The sequence below is a fragment of the Sus scrofa genome, chromosome 7 (genome assembly GCF_000003025.6).
Source record: "Sus scrofa isolate TJ Tabasco breed Duroc chromosome 7, Sscrofa11.1, whole genome shotgun sequence".
NCBI classification, from domain to species: domain Eukaryota; kingdom Metazoa; phylum Chordata; class Mammalia; order Artiodactyla; family Suidae; genus Sus; species Sus scrofa.
The window spans coordinates 50945353-50967650 of record NC_010449.5 but is presented as its reverse complement, the minus strand read 5'-3'; the positions used below and the strand labels follow the sequence as shown (position 1 = coordinate 50967650).

General features: G+C 40.5%; 1 protein-coding gene across 1 annotated transcript in view; it reads left to right on the top strand.

The window, feature by feature from the left end:
• The window catches only part of EFL1 (elongation factor like GTPase 1), a 137300-nt gene that overhangs the window by 9374 nt on the left and 105628 nt on the right, over positions 1-22298 (top strand). Inside the window, exons 5-8 of the mRNA XM_021098870.1 lie at positions 7987-8120; positions 10210-10347; positions 12118-12332; positions 21318-21441. Of these exons, the coding sequence (XP_020954529.1) occupies positions 7987-8120; positions 10210-10347; positions 12118-12332; positions 21318-21441 (611 nt within the window). The remainder of the gene's footprint in view (positions 1-7986; positions 8121-10209; positions 10348-12117; positions 12333-21317; positions 21442-22298) is intronic.

Below are 22298 nucleotides of genomic sequence, written 5' to 3'. Positions count from 1 at the left end.
ATCTAATCTTTGCATTAGAACATGATGGAAGATCATCTGAGAAAAAGAATATACATACCTGTATGACTGGGTCACTTTGCTGTACAGCAGAAATTGATAGAATATTGTAAATCAACTATAATTTTTAAAACGTTAAAAAAAAAATTGCAGTGGGCTTGAACTTAAAGGCTCTCAGTTTGTAACTTCCAGTATATGTGCTAGCTAACAATCCTGGCTCAGGCGCTCAGGATTTATCTGAGTGGCAACCACGCGTAGCTTGGATGTATTCTAAATGTGCAGACCAAGGGTATGGCAGGGCTTTCTGCAAAGAGATCCAAGTGCGAGTTCTTCTCTTTGTAAACACCTCTACAGGGGTTTGTGGTTTATGGTGGCACGTGGAGAATTTATACCCATGTTGGTTTCAGCGCTGTGGCTCTGGTCTTAATCTCTAAGATGAGGCCCTGGAGAAACTGACTCATGCCATCCAGATTCACACAATTGCAGCATGTGTCAGTAGCATCCTTTACCTTCCAGAGAGGTGAATGCGAACCTGTAGTCTGATTACTGTTCTCTTCCTTTGGGACCAGGGCTAGGAGGGAGGGTTTCCATCGTCCCTTGTTTGACTAAGGATCAGATTTTTTTTCCTCTAAGAGAAATGAATGCTTTATTTTGTGAGGCATTCAGTTGACACCAGGTCTAAGAAAATGGGTGCCCAGTAGTTTGATTCTGAACCAGATGTCTCCTATGTGTGATTGTGTTTAGTCCTCACAGCAATCCTGTGAGATGGTTATTATCCTCATTTTACACATGTGCAAAATGGAGTTCAGAGGTTAAGAAACTTTCCCAAAGACAGAGTAGTTCCCATGTGGTAGTGGTCCTGGGAACCAAGTAATTACCTTTCCAGTCTGTTTATTTGGACCAGGAGTCTCTTGGAAATGAGTCAGTCCAGGCCATGGCTGATTTCTCCAGAAGCGTATATCTCCCTCCCACCAGGGATTGCTGGGACCACCTAGGCACATCTTCCCGTGGCCAGTGTTACCCTATCCCTGTTGTCTTTGGTCACTGCCCAAGATGGAGGTCACATGACCTGGCCTCTCAGCAGTCTCTCCCCCAGGTTTCTCTAATACCCTCCTAAAACCTCTCACTATTCCCTTCCTTCCCAAAACATTTCTCTGAAAACATTCCAAGGTAGGCAGCCACCTCTATATCCTCAAACTCTTTTTGTTGGTGTCCCCTCCTCCTCCTGCCTGGCTGTTTTCTGAGGACACTGTTCTCCTCATACCTCTTTCTAGTGAGTGCTACTAATTCTCTCATGCTCCATCTCTCTCTGGATAAGGACACAGGGTTGCCCTTTTCCTTGTTCTCTCGTTCTGGTTCAAAGCTTAATTCTTCCACCCTTCTTTTAAAATTCCACCTCCTTTGAGACTCCTACCATCTGTCCAGTTATTCTTTTTTTGTTGGTTTTTTTTTTTTTTTTTTTTTTTTTTTTTTTGCTTTTTAGGGCCACACCCGAAGCATATGGAGATTCTGAGGCTAGGGCTCCCATCAGAGCTATAGCTGCTGGCCTACACCGCAGCCCACAGCAATGCAGGTTCCAAGCCACGCCTGTGACCTACAGCGCAGCTCATGGCAATGCCAGATCCTTAACTCACTGAGTGAGGCCAGGGATCCAATCTACAACCTCGTGGTTCCTAGTCAGATTTGTTTCCACTACGCCACAACAGGAACTCCTGTCCAGTTATTCTTGACCCTTTCAGGACCCTGTCAGCTCCTGGCTACAGACCCCATTCATTAGTGCCTTTGGCACCTGGCTCATCCTTTTCCTTTTTACCCAAATCCACTAAGGTAGCTTTTACCATTTCTGAAAATGACCCTTCCAAAGCATGGCCTCTCAGCAGTAGTGATGTGTAGATCTTTGCTTTACCCACCCACTGTCAAGGCTACTTTCTGGATTTTAGTGTCTTTCAGAACTGTTCATCTTTGACATTTCAAATTTGAGGCACTCCTTTCTCCATGGTCTTCAGTTTCCCAGCTCTCTCACCTGTGTAGTGATGTACCCATTCTTTGACTTGATAAATAAAGCTCTCCAGTCTCTTGTCTCTCATCAGCATCCTTCATTCATGCCCTGCCTCAGACAACCCAGATTTGTCTTTTTGCTGACACTCTTCCACTGTCCTCAGTTTCTTTGTTTTTTTTGGCCTTCTGTCCTCCTAGCAAAACTCTTAACCTTTGACAGAGTTAACTCTGCACTTTTTTCTCCTTATATTTGAACTAGGATCTCAGCTGGTCCTCAGCACTGCTGGCAGACTTGCCGTATGTCCTCCTCTGGGTCCTCCCCAGCAGCTCTCTTAAACCTTCACGTCTCTTCCAGTCCGCCTCTCGTGCCCTCTGCCACCATCTCAGTAGACACTTTTACCTTCTGCTTCACAGAAAATGAAAGAATTCTCTCAGCTGCTTGCCACTGCACCTCCAAATGTAATGTTACTAGTATCTCTGCTTGCCTCCTGTCATGGTGACTTGTGTTCTGGAGTTATCACCCTTGTCCTGGTGTCTAACTGTCACTTTGAAGCCTGCTCAAATCGATCTCATCTTTGTGTGTGTGTGTGTGTGTGTGTGTATTTATTTCCACAACTCAGTCCAAGGTGTGCTGCTGTCACTCTCAGGTACTCTGACAGTAGGGCCTGTGCCTCATGATAATGGTGCATATTAGCTCTGTGACGTTGAGTGAAACATAGTTGAGTTTCCGTCTCTGGCATTCCCTCCCTCCATGGTGATGTGAGCCTAGAGATGTTCCAAGTGCGCTGCAAAGGTTTAGAAGCCTTATATGGATTTTAGGAAGTGAACGTCAATCTTTTTTTCACTCCAGGGTTTCTTATTCTGGGTCTTATTCTTCCATGCCTCTATGCAAAAGTGCCAATGAGTAGAAGACAATGTTGCCATGTAATTACTAGGTTGACTACCTACACAGCAGGATTTCAAAGGTGGAGAGGTTCTCCGTGATGTGAGTTCAAGGTGTAGCCACAGCACTGGGTGTCTGGCTTAGATTGGCATGATACTGAGGAAAGCCTAGAGTAAGTGAGGTAAACCGTACCTGGCCTGGTTTGTTTCTTGATGGAGGACGGACTGGAGAGGACTTTGGGATGAGTGTGTATAGAAATAAAACTCAAATTTTTTGCTGTTCATAGTTGTTTCTAGATCATTGTTCCCTCCTTCCTCCCCAAACCACTTCATTTTTGACACTTAATACCATCAGAGTCAGACATCCACAACTTCTTGTTTTGAATGTCTTCTCGTGCAGACAGAGCTGGTGTACCCTACCATGCCCTCTTACCTGTGTCAGCGTATAGAAACGTGCTGCACAGTTCTCTTAAATAATAAACCATATTGGTTGATTTACAGTTTATAATCGTATGTACTCATTTAAAATGTCAAGGAATAGGAGTTCCCGTCATGGCTCACAGAAAGGAATCTGACTAGTATCCATGAGGATGCAGGTTCCATCCCTGACCTGTTTAGTGGGTTAAGGACCTGACATTGCTGTGAGCTGTGGTGTAGATTGCAGACGTGACTTGGATCTGGCATTGCTGTGGCTGTCATGTAGACCAGCGGCTACAGCTCCGATTCAAACCCTAGCCTGGGAACCTCCATGTGCTGTGGGCATGGCCCGAAAAAAAGAAAAAAAGAAAAGAAAATATAAAGGAATAGTAGTGGTAATTTCTTATGGAAACTTGCGGTTATTCTATAGTTGGGGTATAATTTATGTCCATAAATGTTATGTGTTCTATAAATAATGTTCTCAGGAATAAGTCCTCAGACAGCTTGACTTCTGCCTGTATTCCTAATGTTTTTGTCATCAGATAGAATATTCTTCTGCTAATGCACTGAAACATAGACAACACTTGTGTGAAGTGCAGCTCTTCATCTGTGGCTCGAATGGTCCTGTCTTCTTTTGTGTTAAGTTCCATCATCAGCTTTCTATGTGTCCTTTAGTGAACATCTCCAGTGTTCTAGAGATTGAACACTGATCTCCTTATATGAAGTTTTATTGTTCACAGAGGAAATATTTTGGCAGCCCCCTGTGACAAATGTGCACCTTTAGTGAAATGATCATCCATGACACTTGGAAAGCAGGACTCCAGGAGTTCCTGAGGTGGCTCAGCGGAAGTGAATCTGACTGGTATCCTTGAGGATGCAGGTTTGATGCCTTGGTCTCGCTCAGTGTGTCAAGGATCTGGCGTAGGTCGCAGATGTGGCTTCCATCCAGTGTTGCTGTGGCTGTGGTGTAGGCCAATTCGACCCCTGGCCTGGGAACCTCCATATGCAGTGGGTGCGGCCCTAAAAAAAAAAAAAGGCAGGACTCTGTAGGTAAGGAAGAGAGTTGTCTTCTTAACTCTTATTAGCGGCAGAAGTTGTCTGGAAGATATTTTGCAGAATTAACTTCAGAACCTCCAGCTGTTTTTCCCCCCAGTTGCCTGGAACATGCCTTTGATTGAGGCTCTGCTGATTTAATCAGTTCTCTAAAATGAAGGGATCGATTTATTTATTTAGAATATCTGGCAGCATATTTTAGGACTGTGCTAAAATCAGAAAGGTCGTCTAGCCTGCCTAAAAAATGATAATTTTTATCAGCAGTAATACTAACATCTAACATGATAAACCCCACGACTATATTTGTTTTTGTTTGCTCCTCACGCAAGTGGTAGATGGCATTTGAGGAAACAAGTCTTAAACAGGAATAGTGTAAATCATAGTAGAAGAGTTGTGTTTTTTTTTTCCTTCTCTCTATTGGATATAGGACTTCTTTTTCCCTCCCTTTGAAGTTTTAAACTATTTGGAAAGAATTATGATGAAGACGGCCTTGAGGAGGAGTTTGGGGCACCTGGCTGTGTGCTGAGCTCTGTGTGTATCGGCTGGGTGACTGACCACAGCAGTTTCTCTTCTCTCACCATCAGATACCGTTGGGAAACCAGGTTAAACAAAGCTGGACAGGCTTCTTTGTTACAGAGCTTCTCTGAGTCTTTAATGTGTATGTGTATGGTGATCCTCACCCCAACACTGCATTTCTCAAATTTATGTGATCACACAGTCTTACTTTTTATTTTGTGTATTTATTCATTTATTGTATTTTACAAGTTCTCTCTTCTCTCTTTTTTTTTTTTTTTTGTTTTTTTTTGTGTTTTGTCTTTTTAGGCTGCACTGGTGGCATATGGAGGTTCCCAGGCTAGGGATCAAATGGGAGCCACTACACTACAGCCACAGGAACACCAGATCCAAGCCACATCCACGACCTACACCACAGCTCACGGCAATGCCTGATCCTTAATCCGCTGATTGAGGCCAGGGATGGAACCCGGCGTCCTCATGGATGCTAGTCAGGTTCGATAACCATGAAGTCAGGACGGGAGCTCCTATTTTGTGTATTTTCAGGTGGAAGCACTTGATATATCTTTCTCTTCTCTTCTAGATCTGACCCTGCCATCCCTGAAGGAATTTCAAGGGGTCTGGATGAATAATTAGAAAGGGGTAGATGGATGAATAGCTAGACAGATGGATATGTATGGATGTCAGTTTTTCTGGCTATTCTCTAAAAGGACTGTAACTCCACCACAAGACAAGACTGCTGGCATGTAGGAAGCCTCAGGTTTCTGTATGAGCACATTCATATGTTTTGTAAAGAACCCGGCAGCAAACCCAGTCTGTGATACTTCTATATCAGGTCCAAGTATGTCAGGCGGGGTGTGGGAGTGTGCTTGTAATTTCCATCCCGAAGTCTGCAGTTTAGCCAGATGAGCAAGCAAGTGTTGTTCTCCCAGCTGCAAAGTATAAAGACATCTAACACCTTTATAGGAAGTGACTAGGGTGCTAGGGAGACCTGGGTGTGTTTCTGGCTTGCTGCTGCCTTTATGACCTGGAGTAAATGTCTCCTCTTAACGGAGCTTTGGCATGTTTGTCTATGAAATGAAGGGGGTAGGGCTATGAGAATATTGAGTGATTTCAAGAATCTCACAGCTTTTGTTTTATGTGATGGGAACAGGTGGAACTTTGGACTTTGCTAGCATTTTCTCTAGAAGGTTTACTGGGTCGGGGCTGCGGTGCTTATCCAGAAGGGTGGCCATGAGACGGTGCTGCCTCTGGGAGACCTGACATTAAAGGGCTCAGTTAAGGAGGCACAGTGCACCTTGTTCAGGGTACTGGTTCTTTGACTTTCCTGAGAGGTGTCCGCAGTCCTCTCTGACTGGGGTTTTCCCCTGTGGGTGCATCAGAACCAGAATTCCTTCTAAAGCAATTTGCACTGAAAAGACTGAGAAGCAGGCAAGAGTGGTATTTAAGGAGTCTGTTACGAATTGATGTCAGTCTTTCCCACTGAACCCATTGCATTTTGGAATCCCTAACCTGGTGTTTAGGATTTCACTACTCCTGGGATCTTGGCATATGAGATGTAAGGTATGTCATATCGAGTGTAGTGGTTAAGGGTATGACTTCAGAGTAGATGGGTTTGAACTTCTGCTCTATTCTTTTGAGTTCTTTGATTGTAGGCAATTTACCTTGGAGTTGGATGCTGGCTGGATGTCCTTTAGAAGAGATTTAACTTTCCTATGCCTTAGGAATTGGGCTATAAGTACTACACAAGGTTGTTGTAAATAAACACTAGATAATGTCTGCAAAATACTTAGAACAGTGCTGTATAGGCAGTCTACAAATGTGAGCTCTAGCTGTGGTTATTGTAGTGTTGTTTTATCTTTATCAGTATCATGTAGGGCACTAGTCAGGTCATCGGGTTGTTAAAACGACACTGAAAATCCTTTAAATGGCCCGTAAGTTATACTGTTGAGCCCTGTAGTAGTTCTGGAGCTCAAAGAAGTTGAAAATCACCAAGTTAAGAGGAGGAGCAAAAGTAGACTTGCGTGTGTATGTGTTGAGGTGTTTGATCATTTAAATAGTTATTTTACTGTTAAAGGAGAATTATACCAAATTGAGTAGTAAATGGGTAATGAGTATAGAATTCTAACGAATTATTGTTTTTCTGCCTGGTTTACTTATTGTATTTAATGTGACATCTGTGTAACCAAGGGTGGACAGTTCTGGTTTGCTTGGGACTGACTTTGGCGTTTGATGGGATGTGAGACTTTCAGTGCTAAAATAGGACAGGTAGGCGTGAGTCATTACCCTGCTATAAGTTTAAAACTTTTGTTTGTCCTTAGGATTAAAGGAGACAGTATTTGTGAGAGCGCGTAGCACACTGCTTGGCACATAGTGACTGACTGCTCTTTAAATCTTTGTAGAATTGAGTCTAAATCTTGACCGAGAGTATATTCACACACTGCTTTTTTGGAAGTTGTAGGGAAGGAGTTGGCCAACTGCTTTGTGTCTTTTCCTGCCACGGCCCCTTTGAACAGCTTTCACTCTTAGGCATTAGGTGTGTGGATTAGTCATGGCTCAGTGGTTAATGACTCCAACTAGGAACCATGAGGCTGCGGGTTCGGTCCCTGCCCTTGCTCAGTGGGTTAACGATCCGGCGTTGCCGTGAGCTGGGGTGTAGGTTGCAGACACGGCTCGGATCCCGCGTTGCTGTGGCTCTGGCGTAGGCCGGTGGCTACAGCTCCGATTTGACCCCTAGCCTGGGAATCTCCATATGCCGCGGAAGTGGCCCAAGAAATAGCAAAAAAAAAAAAAAGACAAAAAAAGAAAAGAAAAAAGATGTGTGGATTAGCACGTTCAAAGTGTTTAGCACAGTGCCCGGCTCACAGTAAGCTCTTAATAAGTGGTAATTATTTGAATAATTAAGTCTACTTAACATTTTTTTACAGATGTTACTTAGAATCAATAGTTCCATCATTGGGAATTCCTAAATCAAAATGGTAGCTCTTGATTGAGCTTTTGCCTTTTTTTTTTTTTTTTTTTTAACTTTTTAAAGTCATTTATTAAAGCTCTCTCACTCTAGGTTGCCTGAGAAAGAGTTTCTGTATACCTGCACAACTGAAAATGTCTTTTCCCATTTCCTTTCAGATGATGAGGAGTACCTGATTAATCTGATAGACTCTCCAGGACATGTGGATTTTTCCTCGGAAGTATCGACGGCCGTTCGCATTTGTGATGGGTGCATCATTGTGGTGGATGCTGTAGAAGGGGTCTGTCCGCAGGTAGTGGATTGTAACAGGGAAATATTTAACTGGTTAAAGAAGGTGGGGAGAGAGGAGGAACCTACTGTGCCGTCAGTGACTCTGTGCCACTTTAGACGTGTACTGACGATCAGAAAGCTGGTGTTAGGTTTCACATTCAGTAGTGTTCCCGTCTGTCATGGAGTTAAACCACCTGAGTTTTGAAGGGATATTGGAATGACTGTTAAGATACATTGACATGTCTGGGATACTCCCCGGGAGAGGGACTTGGGAAAAATGGGAGAGATGTTTAGGAGGAGCTGGAGGTTTTACTCTAGTGGAAAAGTTTGTGAACTGTGAGAGGTTATTGATAACAAGATACTGAGCTAATTCCCCCTAAATGAGAAATTATCTTCTGTTGGCTTCTCAGTCTACACTTAGGCCTCCTCCTACCCACACATACTCTCTCCACCTTCTTCCTTCCCTCTCTTATTCTTCCACATCCTTAATCTAGACTTTCTAATCTTTCTCACCAGAGTTCAGAAAGTCCATCCCTAAGGCCAGAGTAAACATAAAACTCTGGTCAACATGAAACTCAGAGTGGATCTCTAAGCTCAGTTTTTAAAATAATTTTTCTTTGTTTTGTCTTTAAGAATGTTGTCACCTTTGTGTCCTACTTCTTAATATACCCTTGTGGGTTTTTTACATTGTTTTTTAAAAAGAATGATAAAAGGCTTAAATTACAGGCATACTTTGGAGATAGCCCAGGTTTGGTTCTGGACCATGGCAAAAAAGTGAATATTGCAGTGAAGTGAGTCATGTGAATTGTTTTGGTTTCCCAGTGCATATAAAAGTTATGTTTACACTATAGTCTGTTAAGTGTATGATAGCATTATGTCTAAAAAAACACTGGACATACCTTAATTTAAAAATACTCTATTTCGAGGAGTTCCCATTGTGACTCAGCAGAAACAAATCCAACTAGGAACCATGAGGTTGTGGGTTCGATCCCTGGCCTTGCTCCGTGGGATAGGATCTGGCCTTGCCGTGAGCTGTGGTACAGTTCGCAGACACATCTCCGATCTGATGTTGCTGTGGCTGTGGTGTAGGCCAGCAGCTATAGCTCTAATTGGACCCCTGACCTGGGAACCTCCATATGCAGTAGGTGTGGCCCTAAAAAGCAAAGCAAAAAAAAAAAAAGAAAGAAAACTCTATTGCTTAAAAAATACTTACTATTTCTGAATTGTAGCAACATCAATGATCACTGATCAAGATGATCATATCAAGATCAGAGATCACAGATGATCATGACAAATATATTAATAATGAGAAATGTGAAGTATTGAGGGAACTGCCAAAATCTAACATAGTGACAGGAAGTAAGCAAATTTTGTTGGAAAATAGGTACTGATAGATTTGCTTGATGCAGGGTTGCAGAAACCTTTGTAAAAAAAAAAAAGTACCATCTGTGAAGCACAGTAAAGCAGAGTGCATTAAAATGAGGTTTGCTTGTAGAAATGGAGAAAACTTGATATTCCCAAGAAGATAAGTAGTAATTATTCTGTAGCTTCTGCTCTGATTTCCCATAAGGGTACAGGTACCCTAACTAGAGAGCACAGCCTTAGCATGTATAGTGTCTTAGGTATCCTGACAAAATAAGTAAAATGCACAGCTCTGACTTTAGAATAGAATAGTAGTTAACTCTGAGAGATGGGTTTAGGATCAAGAAGGTGTACACAGAGGACATCTGGGGAATATTCTGTCTTTTGACCTGTCTGTTGGGCAACATGAGTGTTTTCTAATCATTCAGTAAACATGTATGCCTGTTTGTGTTTGTGTGAGTTAGTGTGTGTATAATTCCACAAAACTCTTCACTGTCTTTTACCCAATTTTATTCATCCTTCTTAAATACATTGTCAGTTCCAGAAAGACAAGGATGATTTTTCTTATCTGTAGTTTTTTCTTTGTAAATAACTACTTCGTGAATGTCTGGCAAACACCTTTGTCTGACTGGCATGCTCTGAGTTGCGATAGAGGAGTATGGAAATGAGCTGATTATTAATCAGGATTTTCTAACATGCTTTAATTATTTCAAATGATGAGCTTTACATTTTCCTTTCTGTTTAATCAGACACAGGCCGTTCTGCGACAAGCCTGGCTGGAAAACATCCGTCCGGTTTTGGTGATTAATAAGATAGATCGCTTGATAGTGGAACTGAAATTCACCCCGCAAGAGGCCTATTCTCACCTCAAGAATATTTTAGAACAGGTATTTTATCTTCCATTTGAGTATTTTAAAAAATTGTGGCTCAAAGGAGAGTCATAAGGAAGTTGCTAAATTGAGTAGGAGGCATTGTTTTAAAAAAGTCACTTCTTTAGATTCATATGTGTTGCAGTCATCATACCACAGCAGAAGCAGTAGGATGAGTGTTACGTCAGGAGTCCTCTCCATCTCTAGGAGGCATCCTTGAGTATAAAGCTCGGACAATAGGTTTTAACAATGTCTTATTTATAGTCTTGTAGTTTGGTTTCAGAGTGGAGCAATGTTAGGAAACCCTGGCTTTTTTTTAATTACCTGTCTTTAGATAAAATGTTACCCAAATAGTCACCATTTATTTATTCAGTAGACATTGACAAAGCTGCATATTGAATAAATGAGTTCTTGAATGTTTGCTTTGTGCTAAGCATTATGAACATAAAGACAGGTCAGAGTGCCTATTTTCAAAGATCTCACAGTGTGGTAGGGGAGACAGGTACTTAAAAGAGATATTTGGAGAACAATGAGATAAACTCTGGTGTGATTTGAGAGCGTACATGAGAGCCACCTCACCTGGCCTGGGTCAAGAGGGAAGGGAGAATTAGGAACAGTCTCACAATAGAAGCCTTGAGATGGAACTGAGGTAGCATTTGCCAGGTAGAGAATTATGGCAAAGGCCTTCAAGATAGGAAAGGATGAGATATACAAAGACATCAGGGAAAAAAGGCATAGTACACTGTTTCATTCAAAGAAGTGCCAACTATTTGTTATAGTTAAAGAATTAAGAGTCCCTGTTGCGGTTCAGTGGGTTAAGAACCTGACATAGTGTCTGTGAGGTTCTATCCCTGGCCTCGCTCTCTGGGTTATGAATCTGGGTTGCCACAAGCCGCAGCATAGGTTGCAAATGTGTCTTGGATCTGGCGCTGCTGTGGCTGTAGTGTAGGCCGGCAGCTGCAGCTCCAGTTTTATGCGTAGCCTGGAAACTTCCATATGTCATGAATGTGGCCCTAAAAAGGAAAAAAAATAAAAAGATTTAGATTGTGTTAAGCAGTGACAAGAGGTGGGCGTAGAAAGGAGTCTAGGATCTAGATTGTGGGGAACCTTGTGTGCCATGCCTGGAGGTTTGAACTGTCTTCTTCAAAAGAATGGAGTACCATTGATGAGACCAACTTGAGAATATTTATTTGCTAACGGATGGAGAAGATAAAGGTAGAGCAGGTGAAACACTCCAGCCCTGCTGTGGAAGAAGTAGGGCCAGCAGTATTTGTAGACAGAGGTGGGCTTGTAGGTGGATTATGGGGAGCTTGCACGCTTTCTGAAGAATAGGCTCTGAGGTAGAAAATAAGATCACTCACTTGGGAGTGAAAACAGTTGGGGGTTAGAGGTCAGGAAGAGGGTCTGAAGAGAGTGATGAACAGTCCAAATCGCTGATTTGAGAAAAGGGGAGGGAGTGGACGAAGGTTACAAACTAGAATTGTGGAGGTTGAAAACCATGAGTTCTGGTGACCCTAAGGCCCTGGTACTGAAAACACGAGCGTTTGCATCACTCACAAAAATGACCTTTCAAAAATCTGTGGTTTAGTTTTCCTGGGTTTAGAAAGAATAGGTTGATAACCTGTAAGTTAAAGATTGCTATAAATGTCAGCTCCATCCATGGGTGCCTAACGTGAGCCCAGAGGGTGACCGATGACTCCAGGTTTATCAAGGCTTAGACAGTGTGTCTCCTGTCACAGGTGTGCTAAGCATACGAATGACATTCTGCCATTTTACCATCTCTCCTAGATTAATGCACTCACAGGAACTCTTTTTACTTCTAAAGTCCTAGAAGAAAGAGCAGAGAGAGTGACTGAATCCCAAGTGAATCCACATTCTGAGCAAGGAGAGCAGGTGTATGACTGGAGCACTGGCCTGGAGGACACAGATGATTCTCACCTCTACTTCTCCCCAGATCAGGGAAATGTGGTGTTTACGAGTGCAATAGATGGGTGGGGCTTTGGGTAAGTCTGTTCGAATCTGATTAAATCTTTGTGGATTTTTTATGCAATTGGCTTTTTTTAAATTAAGCTTTTGATTTTGAGGTCGTTAAAGATTCACATACAGTTGTAAGAAAGAACACGTAGAGTTGTCTTGTTCCTTTACCCAGTGACCCTCCAAGGGGAACATCTTCCGGAACTGTAATGGCACAGCCAGGAAGTTAACATTGGTATAGTCCATCATCACAGAGAACTTTCACGTTATGCTAATACAGTCACACCCATTTCTCTCCCATTCCCGACCCCTCCTTAATGACTAGACTAACTATTCTCCATTTCCATAATCTGTCATTTCAAGAATGTTATAGGAGGAGTTCCCATTGTGGCACCGTGGAAACGAATCCAACTAGTATCCATGAGGACTCGGATTCAATCCCAGGCCTCACTCAGTGGGTTAAGGATCCAGCGTTGCTCTTGGCTTGGTATAGGTTGAAGACATGGCTTGGACCTGGTATTGCTGTGGCTCTGGCGTAGGCCTGCAGCTGCAGCTCTTATTCAGCCCCTAGCCTGGGAACTTCCATATGCTGCAGGTGCAGCCCTAAAAAGACAAAAAAAAAAAAAAAAAAAAAAATGTAATTGAACAATATGTAACCTTTTTGTGATTGAATTTTCAGCGTAACTCTCTAGAGACATATCTTAAGTTGTCACATGTATCATGGGTTGGTTCCTTTTTATTGCTTAGTAGTGTTCCATACCCTGGTTAAACCAGCTTAACCATTTACTCATTGAAGGACCTCTGGGTTTTTTTTTTTTTTTCTAGTTTGGGACTATTATGAGTAAAGCTGCTATAAGCATTCGTGTGTAGGTTTTTATGTGAATGTAAGTTTTTATTTCTTTGGGATGAATGCCCAGGAGTGCATTTGTTAAGTCATTGGGTGCTTGTATGTTTAGATTTTAAAGAAACTGTCAACCTTTTCCAGAGTGTGTATACCATTTTATATCCCTACCAGCAGTGTAGGAGTGATCCAGTTTTTTCACATCCTCACCATCATTTGGTGTTGTCATTATTTTTTTTCTTTTCCTTTTTTAGCCATTCTGATAGGTGAGTACTGATATGTTATTATGGTTTGAATTTGCATTTTCCTAACAGCTTGTGATGTTGAACATCTTTTCATGAGCTGATTTGTCATCTGTATATCCTCTTGGATGAAATATCTCTTCATGTCCTTTATCCATTTTGTTTTTGTTTTGTTTTTATTCAGGTATAATTGACATATAACATATTGGTTTGCAGTGTACAGCATAATGATTTGATATTTGTATATGTTGTGAAATGATCACCACAATAAATCTAGATAATTTCATCACAATACCTAGTTATACAACCTATATATATGTGTGATGAAGACTTTTAGGACTGACTCTTAGGAACTTTCATTTATACATTATGGTGTTATTAACTTTAGTCACTATGCTATGCATTATACTCCATGACTTTTTTTTTAATAACTGCAAGTTTGTGCCTTTTGAGTTTGGTCACGCATTTTGCCAGTCCTCTACTCACTCCCTTTGTATCTGTAAGTTGCTTGGTTTTTTTGGTTTTGTTTTGCTTTTTAAAGAGTCTCCACATGAGCAAGATTTTACAGTATTTGCCTTTATCTTTTCTCTGTCCAACACCATGTTGTTGCAAATGGCAAGTTTGCATTCTTTTTTACGGCTGAATAGTAGTCCATTGTGTGTATATATACTACATCATCTTTATCCATTCATCTGTCAGTGGACACTTCAGTTGTTTTCATCCCTTGGCTATTATAAATAATGCTGCAGTGAAGATGATGTGTCTATATCTTTTCAAATCAGTGTTTTAGGGTTTGTTGCATAAACAGCCAGAAGTGGGCTCACTGAATCATATTGTAATTCAATTTTTAATTTTTTGAAGACCCTCCATCATATTTTCCGTAGTGGTTGTACCCAGTTTACATTTCCATGAACAGTGCACAGGGGTTTCCTTTCCTTCCCATCCTAGCCAACGCTTATTTGTCTTTTTGATGATAGTCATTCTAACAGGTGTGAGGTAGTAACTTGTTGTCATTTGACTTACATTTCCCTGATAATTAGTGGTGTTGAGTATCTTTGCATAAACCTGTTGGCCATCTATATGTCTTCCTTGGATAAATTCTATTCAGAGCCTCTGCCCTTTTTTAAATTGGGTTGTTTGGGGGTTTGGCTGTTGAGTTGTATGAGTTTTTGACATATTTTGGATATTAACCCCTTATCAGATATGTAATTGGCAGATATTTTCTCCAGTTCTTTAGATTGCCGTTTCATTTTGTTAATTATCTCCTTTGCTATATAGTCTTTTGCCCATTTTCTGATTTTATTTTTTATTTTTGTTACTGTTTGAGCTTTGAGAACTTTTTGTATAGTCTAGATATTAGTCTTTGTCTCATATGTATAAGTATTTTTTTACCAGTCTAAAGTTTGGTTTTTCATCTTTATTAAGTATCTTTCACAAAGCAAAGTTTTTGAGTGGAGGTCCAGTTTAATTTTTCCTTTATGAGTTATACTTTTGTGGTTAAGTTTAAGAACTTTGCATTAGCTCTAGATCCTGAAGATTTTCTTTCATGTTTTTTCCAGAAGTTTTATGGTTTTCCTTTTTTCCTTTTAAGTCTGCAATCCATCTTGAGTTTTATACATATGATGTAAGGCTTGGGTCAAGTTTCATATATTTGGGCCGTGGCTAACAGTTATTTATTTCATCACCATTTATTGAAAAGGCTATACCTCCTCTATTGAATTGTTTTTGTACCTTTGTTTGAATCAGTTGGACATCTTTTTTTTTCTTTTTTCCTTTTCTTTTTTTTTTCTTTTTCATCTGCACCACAGCATATGGAGTTCCTGGACCAGGGATCAGATCCAAGCCACAGTTGCAACCTGTGCCATAGCTATGGCAATGCAAGATCTTTAACCCACTGCGCTGGGCCAGGAAACTTGTGTCCCAGTGCTGCAGAGACACTGACCATCCCTTTGTGCTACAGTGGGAACTCCCAGTTGGGCATCTTTATGTGGGTCTGTTTCTGTGTATTGTGGTCTGTTTCATTGATCTCTGTATCTTTCCATCAGTACCACATAGTCTTGATTACTCTATGTAAATCTTGAAATTAGGTGGATTGTTTCAAAATTGTTTTAGCTGTTCAAGGGCCTGTGCCTTTCCATATACATTTTATAGTAATCTTCGTATATGCAAAAAAATTTTGCTAGGATTTTCATAGAAGATGCATGGTAAACTTGTATACCAATTTGAGGAGAATTGATGTCTTTACTATGTTGAATGTTCTAATCCATGGACACTCTATGTGTCTCCATTTATTTAGATTTTCCTTGATTTCTTTCATCAGCATTTCATAGTTTTCATTTAAGTCCTGTTACATATTGTATTAGGTTTGCACCTAATTTTTCTTTTTCTTTTTTTTTTTAACAATTATAAATGGTATTGTATTTTTTATTTTGGTGTTCACATATTCATTTCTACTAGGTAGAAATACAGTTAATTGATTTTCATGTGTTGATCTCGTGTACTGTGACCTTCCTAAACCCACTTAATAGTTCTCAGAGTTTTTTGTAGATGTCTTGGGATTTTCTACAAGATACTCATGTCACTTGCAAATAGGGATTGATTTATTTCTTCCTTTCCTTTGCCATTTTTTTTTCCTTGTCTTATTGCACTGACAAGAACTTCCAGCACTACTTGAGTAAGAGTGGGAAAAGTAGACCTCCTTGCCTTGTTCCTGATCTTTGGAGGAAAGCATTCAGTCTTTCACCAAGAGATATAATATTGGCTCTAAGTTATTTTTAAATGTTCTTTGTCAAGTTGAGGAAGTTCCCCTGCATCCCATTTTTTCTGAGAGTTACTGCTATGAATGGGTGTCAAATTTTGTCAAATGCTTTTTCGGTGAATATATGTATCAATGAATACATTCAAATGTATCAATGAATATAATCTAGTGATTTTTCTCCTCTATTAGTATAGATTACACTGATTGATTTTTGACTATTCAGCCAGTCTTGCATCTTTTTGTCAATTTTACATATAATTTTTTTTGTTTTATTTTGCTTTTTAGGACAATACCTGTGGTCTCTGGAAGTTCCCAGGTTAGGGGTTGAATAGGAGCTATAGCTGCTAGCCTGCATCACAGCCACAGCCACACGGGATCCAAGTCACGTCTGCAAACTTCACTGCAGCTCGAGGCAACACTGGAGCCTTAACCCACTGAGCGAGGCCAGGGATTGAACCCACATCCTCATGGATACTAATCGGGGTTATTTCCACTGAGCCATAGTGGGAACTCCTCTATATTTTTAAACCTTATTCTTTCAATAAATTACAAAATTCAGAAGGTACGAAAATGAATACCATGAAAAGTCTCCCACCCCACCCCTTAGCTTTTTTAGTTCATTTCCCCATAGGAAACTAGTTTGTCCGGGCAGTTTTTTATGTGTCATCCATAGGTTATTTATGCATATATGAGCAGATACATCATCAAATTTTATTATCTACACTAGCAGAAGTTAATATGCAAAGACACTAACTTTATTGAGGATGTACATATGCTAGCCATTGAGCTAGTCACTCTAAATTATTTCATTGAATTTCTGGAATAGTCCTTTTAAATAGATATTAGTATTTATTATTCCAGGTTCAAAGACGTTGATCAGTTTGTTAAACAATCACTCAGCCACTGAGTGGCAGAGCTGATAAAGTCTGCCTGACACTGAAGTTCATGCTTTCTTACCATAGTGCTTCTGTGGGATCCTCACTATGAGGATAGGGACTCTTGTTTTTTCTAATTCCCCCTCTGGATATGTACATGCTCAGACCAAGTAATGGTGAGCCCAGTTTTCGAATGTGGTTGGTAATTGATTACATTTCTAACCACAATCATTACTGACTTGTGGAATCACAAAATTCAAAGGAGTTTTACTTTGAGAAAAACGTCTTCAGCGTGGATAAACAGCTGTGGGCATATAATGAAATTGACTTTAGTTGTGGGCTTATTTAACCTTACATATAATTTACAGGGATGATCGCAACAGAAGTAATGCACCAGGTGAAACCAACCTTGGCTGTTCCTTGTCCTCCTTTTTACAGGAACTTGCTCTTCAACTTCCTTTTGACTGAGCACATTTTGCCTTGGGCAGTATAGTGCTATAATTCCTCTGTGTTAGTTTGTAATAAATTATAGATATTTTGGTTTACTTGATGCCTATAAAGTTCATACTGGACTTAATTAAATTCAGATGATGGATATATAATGAAAATGGACATTACAAACCTGCTGAAAATGTGAACTTTTCATGTGTGGTTGATGACTTACTAATATCACCTTGCTGGGCCTCAGTTTCCTCATCTGAAAAATAAGAATATTGGACTATGATGATTTCTAAGCAGCATATGAAAGTTCCTGGGCTAGGGGTTGAATCAGAGCTGCAGCTGGAGTCTCCTTCACAGCCATAGCAACAACAGATCCGAGCTGCATCTATGATCTACTCTGCAGCTTATAGTAATGATAGATCCTTAACCCATGCGTGAAGCCAGGGATTGAACCTGCATCATCACAGACACTGTGTTGGGTTCTTAACCTACTGAGTCACAACTCCTTTTTGAGCTAAGAAGTACAGTGATTCATTCAGTCTTAATGACAGGGTCAGACCTATCGATACCCTAATTTGTAAGCGTTTTGCTAGTGCGCCACAAGGTGGGGGGCTTGTCCTTTTCTTGTAATGATTTTCTTAAATAACTGAATTATGAGAATTTTAATTTAAGTCTCACAAATTGGGGAAAGTTTATAGTGAAAGAAGGAATGGAGAAAGGCTTGCATGATTGGAATGAGGGTAGCTTCGGTATCCCTCACAACTTTGGACATTTTTGCAATCAGTCAATAAATGAATTCCTCTGTATTAGACCAGGTCATCTTTGGGAATTTGTTAGTGCCTGTTCTCAACAAGTTAATGAGTTAATTTATGAGAAGAGGGTGGTAGAAATGAAAGCACTGGAGACCCTTCCCAATTTTCCTCTAAAATGTTAGTGTACAGGGAAGGTTGGCAACTTCATGTGTCACAAAAACGTGGGAAATGAACACATTTTAGAATTTGGAAGATAGGTCTATAAACTCTCACGTAAAGGGACAGGAATAAGAAGTTTGACTAGTGGCTATACCGCCTAAATCTGTCCTCTTAATAGTTGTTACTCCAGGAGAATCTGCTCTGAAAAAGCAGAAACACATTGACTTGGGTAGGTGGCAGCAACAATCTAGTTCCAACCCTGTAAAACAGGGACAGGAAAAGAAGAGACAGTGGGGGAGTTCCTGTTGTGGCTTAGCCAGTTAAGGATCAGTATCCATGAGGATGTGGCTTTCAATCCCTGACCTTGCTCAGTGGGTTAAAGATCTGGCGTTGCCGCAGGTTGCAGATGGGGCTCAAATCCTGCGTTGCTGTAGCTTTGGTTAGGCTGGCAGCTGCAGCTCTGATTCGACCCCTACAGCCCCTAGCCTGGGAACTCCCATATGCCACAGATTTGGCCCTAAAAAGAAAAAAGAAAAATAGAAGGGACTGCCAAAAGCCCTTCCTAAGGGTTTTGTCCTTGTGCAGTAATGTCTTAGAAAGGTACAATTAACATTAATCCGTTGTGTACCTTGAACACAAAAGAGTGTGTGGCCCAGCTTTCACAATTTAAAAAGTGTCAGTGAAGGATATATATAAAAATTGGTCCTGTATCAGGCAAAAAGCTAATTCAAGTTCAAAGAGCATAAAATATGTTGAAAGGGGATACACTAATGACTCAGTCATTATCTCCAGTTTTTAACTGTCTAAGAATAAACCCAGGTTGCCAATATGGTGATCAAAATGTTGGCTGTATTCATGGAGGCCCCAGCAAGCACTACTGTAAAGAACAGGGCTCCTTGGTAAAGTTACGTTGGAGAATGCGCTTGGGACTTCAGGCCACGGTAGTTGCCTTCTGTTGTTTCCCTGCTATGGGTTCTATAATGGATCTGCAGATCTGCATGGAGGATTGCAGGCTACCTGGCAAAATCCGGTGTTAACAAATGGGAAGCCCAGGGTGAGAGGACGATCTACTGACTTGCACCTGGAAAGAAGGTTCTCTGCCTTGCTCTAGTGAACTTTATAAGAAGTCCAGGAAGAGGCTTGGCTCTTTCTGCTAATCCCTGGAGCAGGCTGCAAGACAGAGCTAGTATTTTTGAGACATAGGAACTCTGCCCAATAAATGTTGGCTCTTGGCCGCCTTCTCACTTGTGGAGAAGTGGTTGAGAGACCAAGAGTGCTCCTTTCAGCCATCCATAGCATGAAAGCTGTAGGTCTGTGGAGTAAGGCAAGAACACTTGTGATGGAGCAAGATGGAAGATAACGTGAGAAAAAGAGTGTGTGTGTGTGTATATGTATATATATGTGCGTGTGTGTGACTGGGTCACGTTGCTATACAGTAGAAAATTGACAGAACACTGTAAGCTAACTATAAATAGAAAAAATAAAAATCATTATATAAAAAATAAAAATAAAAACATAAAAAAGAATTTATAAAGAGAAAAAAGATTCCGTCCTTCAGACAGACAAAAGAAAGTATAAATTAACAATATAGTGATATAACATATAAATAATGTAAATTCTTTAATTATATACATGTTATATACATAATTTATAAATAAGTTTTTATATGATAAGTGTCAATCATAATTAATAGAAACTAACACTTTGGAAAATTAGAAAAACCCTCTACCAAAAATAAATCAGTGTTGAATCAAATGGGAAATAAAGCTTACAATAGTGGATTACTTTGAAAGTAATGGACTCTTGAGGCAGCTCTTTCAGAATATCAACAGCTTATAGTTGTCGAATTTGAATTTTGATTCCTGATTGGGTATTTTTTTCTTCTTGGGCCCTCAGTGAGAGGGGGCACAGGATATTTATCTTCAGCAGTTTCTCTAGTGTCTACTTTTTGCTTCTAAGGTACTGCCTGATGCTCTTTATACTTCTGGTTCCAACTATAAGTTAATAAACTTCCATTCCTCTAGCTTCTTACTGCTCCCACCAGGCTTCCATTATCATAAGAGAATATCAACTAACTGTACTTGGTTGTAGTTAACGCCTGCATTCCACATTGCTGACTGACAGGTAAAGAAATTGTCTAGAGTCTGTTAACTTTGGATTCCTTTTGCGTTGCAGAATATAGTAACAGGCATCTTTTAGGATGCTGGTGTTTTGAGAGTTGGACTCAAACCTTAGATTATGTAGGAATATACCATTTCCTGCAGAAAAGGTATTTTTCCTAGGTCCTTTATCCAGACAGTGCAGACACTGTAACATATAGTATCCTTATTTGTCTAGTGACTGCTCTCATGTGGCTGGGTTTGCAGCAGAGCAGACCTGGTGCTAACTGGTTTCTCTAAGGGCTGGAGAGAGTTAAGTTAGTATATATCTGTTTCCTACTTAATCCACGATGCTAAAAAGCCTTTTTTTTTTTGGCAGGTTCTGGGTCTAGAGTTTGTTTTCTTTGTGAGCCACGGGCATCTTTAGTTGTGGAGGGCTAAAACCAAGTCTATTGTTGGCGTAGGTGTGGTGGGCAGCTGGAGCCTCTGTTTCCTTGGGCATTGTTCTTCTTACTTTTATACACATGCAAAATTAAGTAAAAGGGAGCTGTGACACGCATTCTAATTTGTATGAATATAGGGAAAGTTGGACAGGACCTTGGGCTCTGGAGCCAGACTGCTTGGGTTTGAATCCCAACTTCATTATGTGATATCTCGTGCTTCATTATCCTTTTCTGTAAACTGGGGGAGATAATTAGTACCTTCCTTGTCAGAGAGTTGAAATGATTATGTTTAGTAATGTTTAAAGCACGTTGAACAGCACCTGGCACAGGAACAGTCATGTGCTAGCTCTCCTCAGACTTCTTCCTGTTGTTGTTAATAACAGGAACACTTGCTTTTCTTTCAGAATCGAGCACTTTGCCAAAATCTACAGTCAAAAAACTGGCATCAGAAAAGAAGTTCTTTTGAAAACCTTGTGGGGAGATTATTATATAAATATGAAGGCTAAGAAGATTATGAAGGTTGATCAGGTAATGTGGCATATGTCCCTGCTGATCCTTGGTCACATTCTTGCCCTGTGAAAACCTGAACTGTAACACACCCGTAATATGGCCTTGTTAATGCGAGTCAGTTTATGAGGGATTTTTTTACTCTATCTATTTGGTTAAAGCTCATGTGTCTTATTTTCAAGTATTGCTGAAATAGAGTTCTGTAAATATAAGGAACAAAGGACTGCCTTCATTTTTTTTTTTTTTTTTTTTTTTTTTTTTTCCTTCTCAAGAGGAACAAAAAGCTCAGATCCCGGGCTCATGAACTTACACTATTTTGCATCATGCATTTGTGTGTCCCATTCATAAAGAGACAGCTCTTTTATTCTTTTTTTTTTTTTTTTCAACTGTGGCATATGGAAGTTCCCAGGCCACGGTTTGAATTGAAGTTGCAGCTGATGGCCTATGCCACAGTCACAGCCATGCAGCATCTGGGCTACATCTGTGACCTCTGCTGCCGCTTGTGGCAATGCTGGATCCTTAACCCACTGAGCATGGCCAGGGTTGAACCCACATCCTCATGGACACTATGTCAGGTTCTTAACCTATTGAGCCTCACGGGAACTCCAAGAGACATCGATTTTAGATATCACTGTGCCGCTCACACTGCGTTCCTAGTCTTAGCCTTCTCTCATTGGATGCTGGTCCCCATGCAGTGCTGATGGAGAGAGGCAGGTGCTCCCCAGGACACTTCATTCTATAGATAGAGGTGATGAAGGGCTACCAAGTCACATAGCTTCAAAGGATGCTTTTCTTGAAGCTTATTTTTAAATATGAAATTCAGGAGTTTCTAAATTTATTCTCACTTAAGAGTATATATATATTCCTTTTAGAAAGTT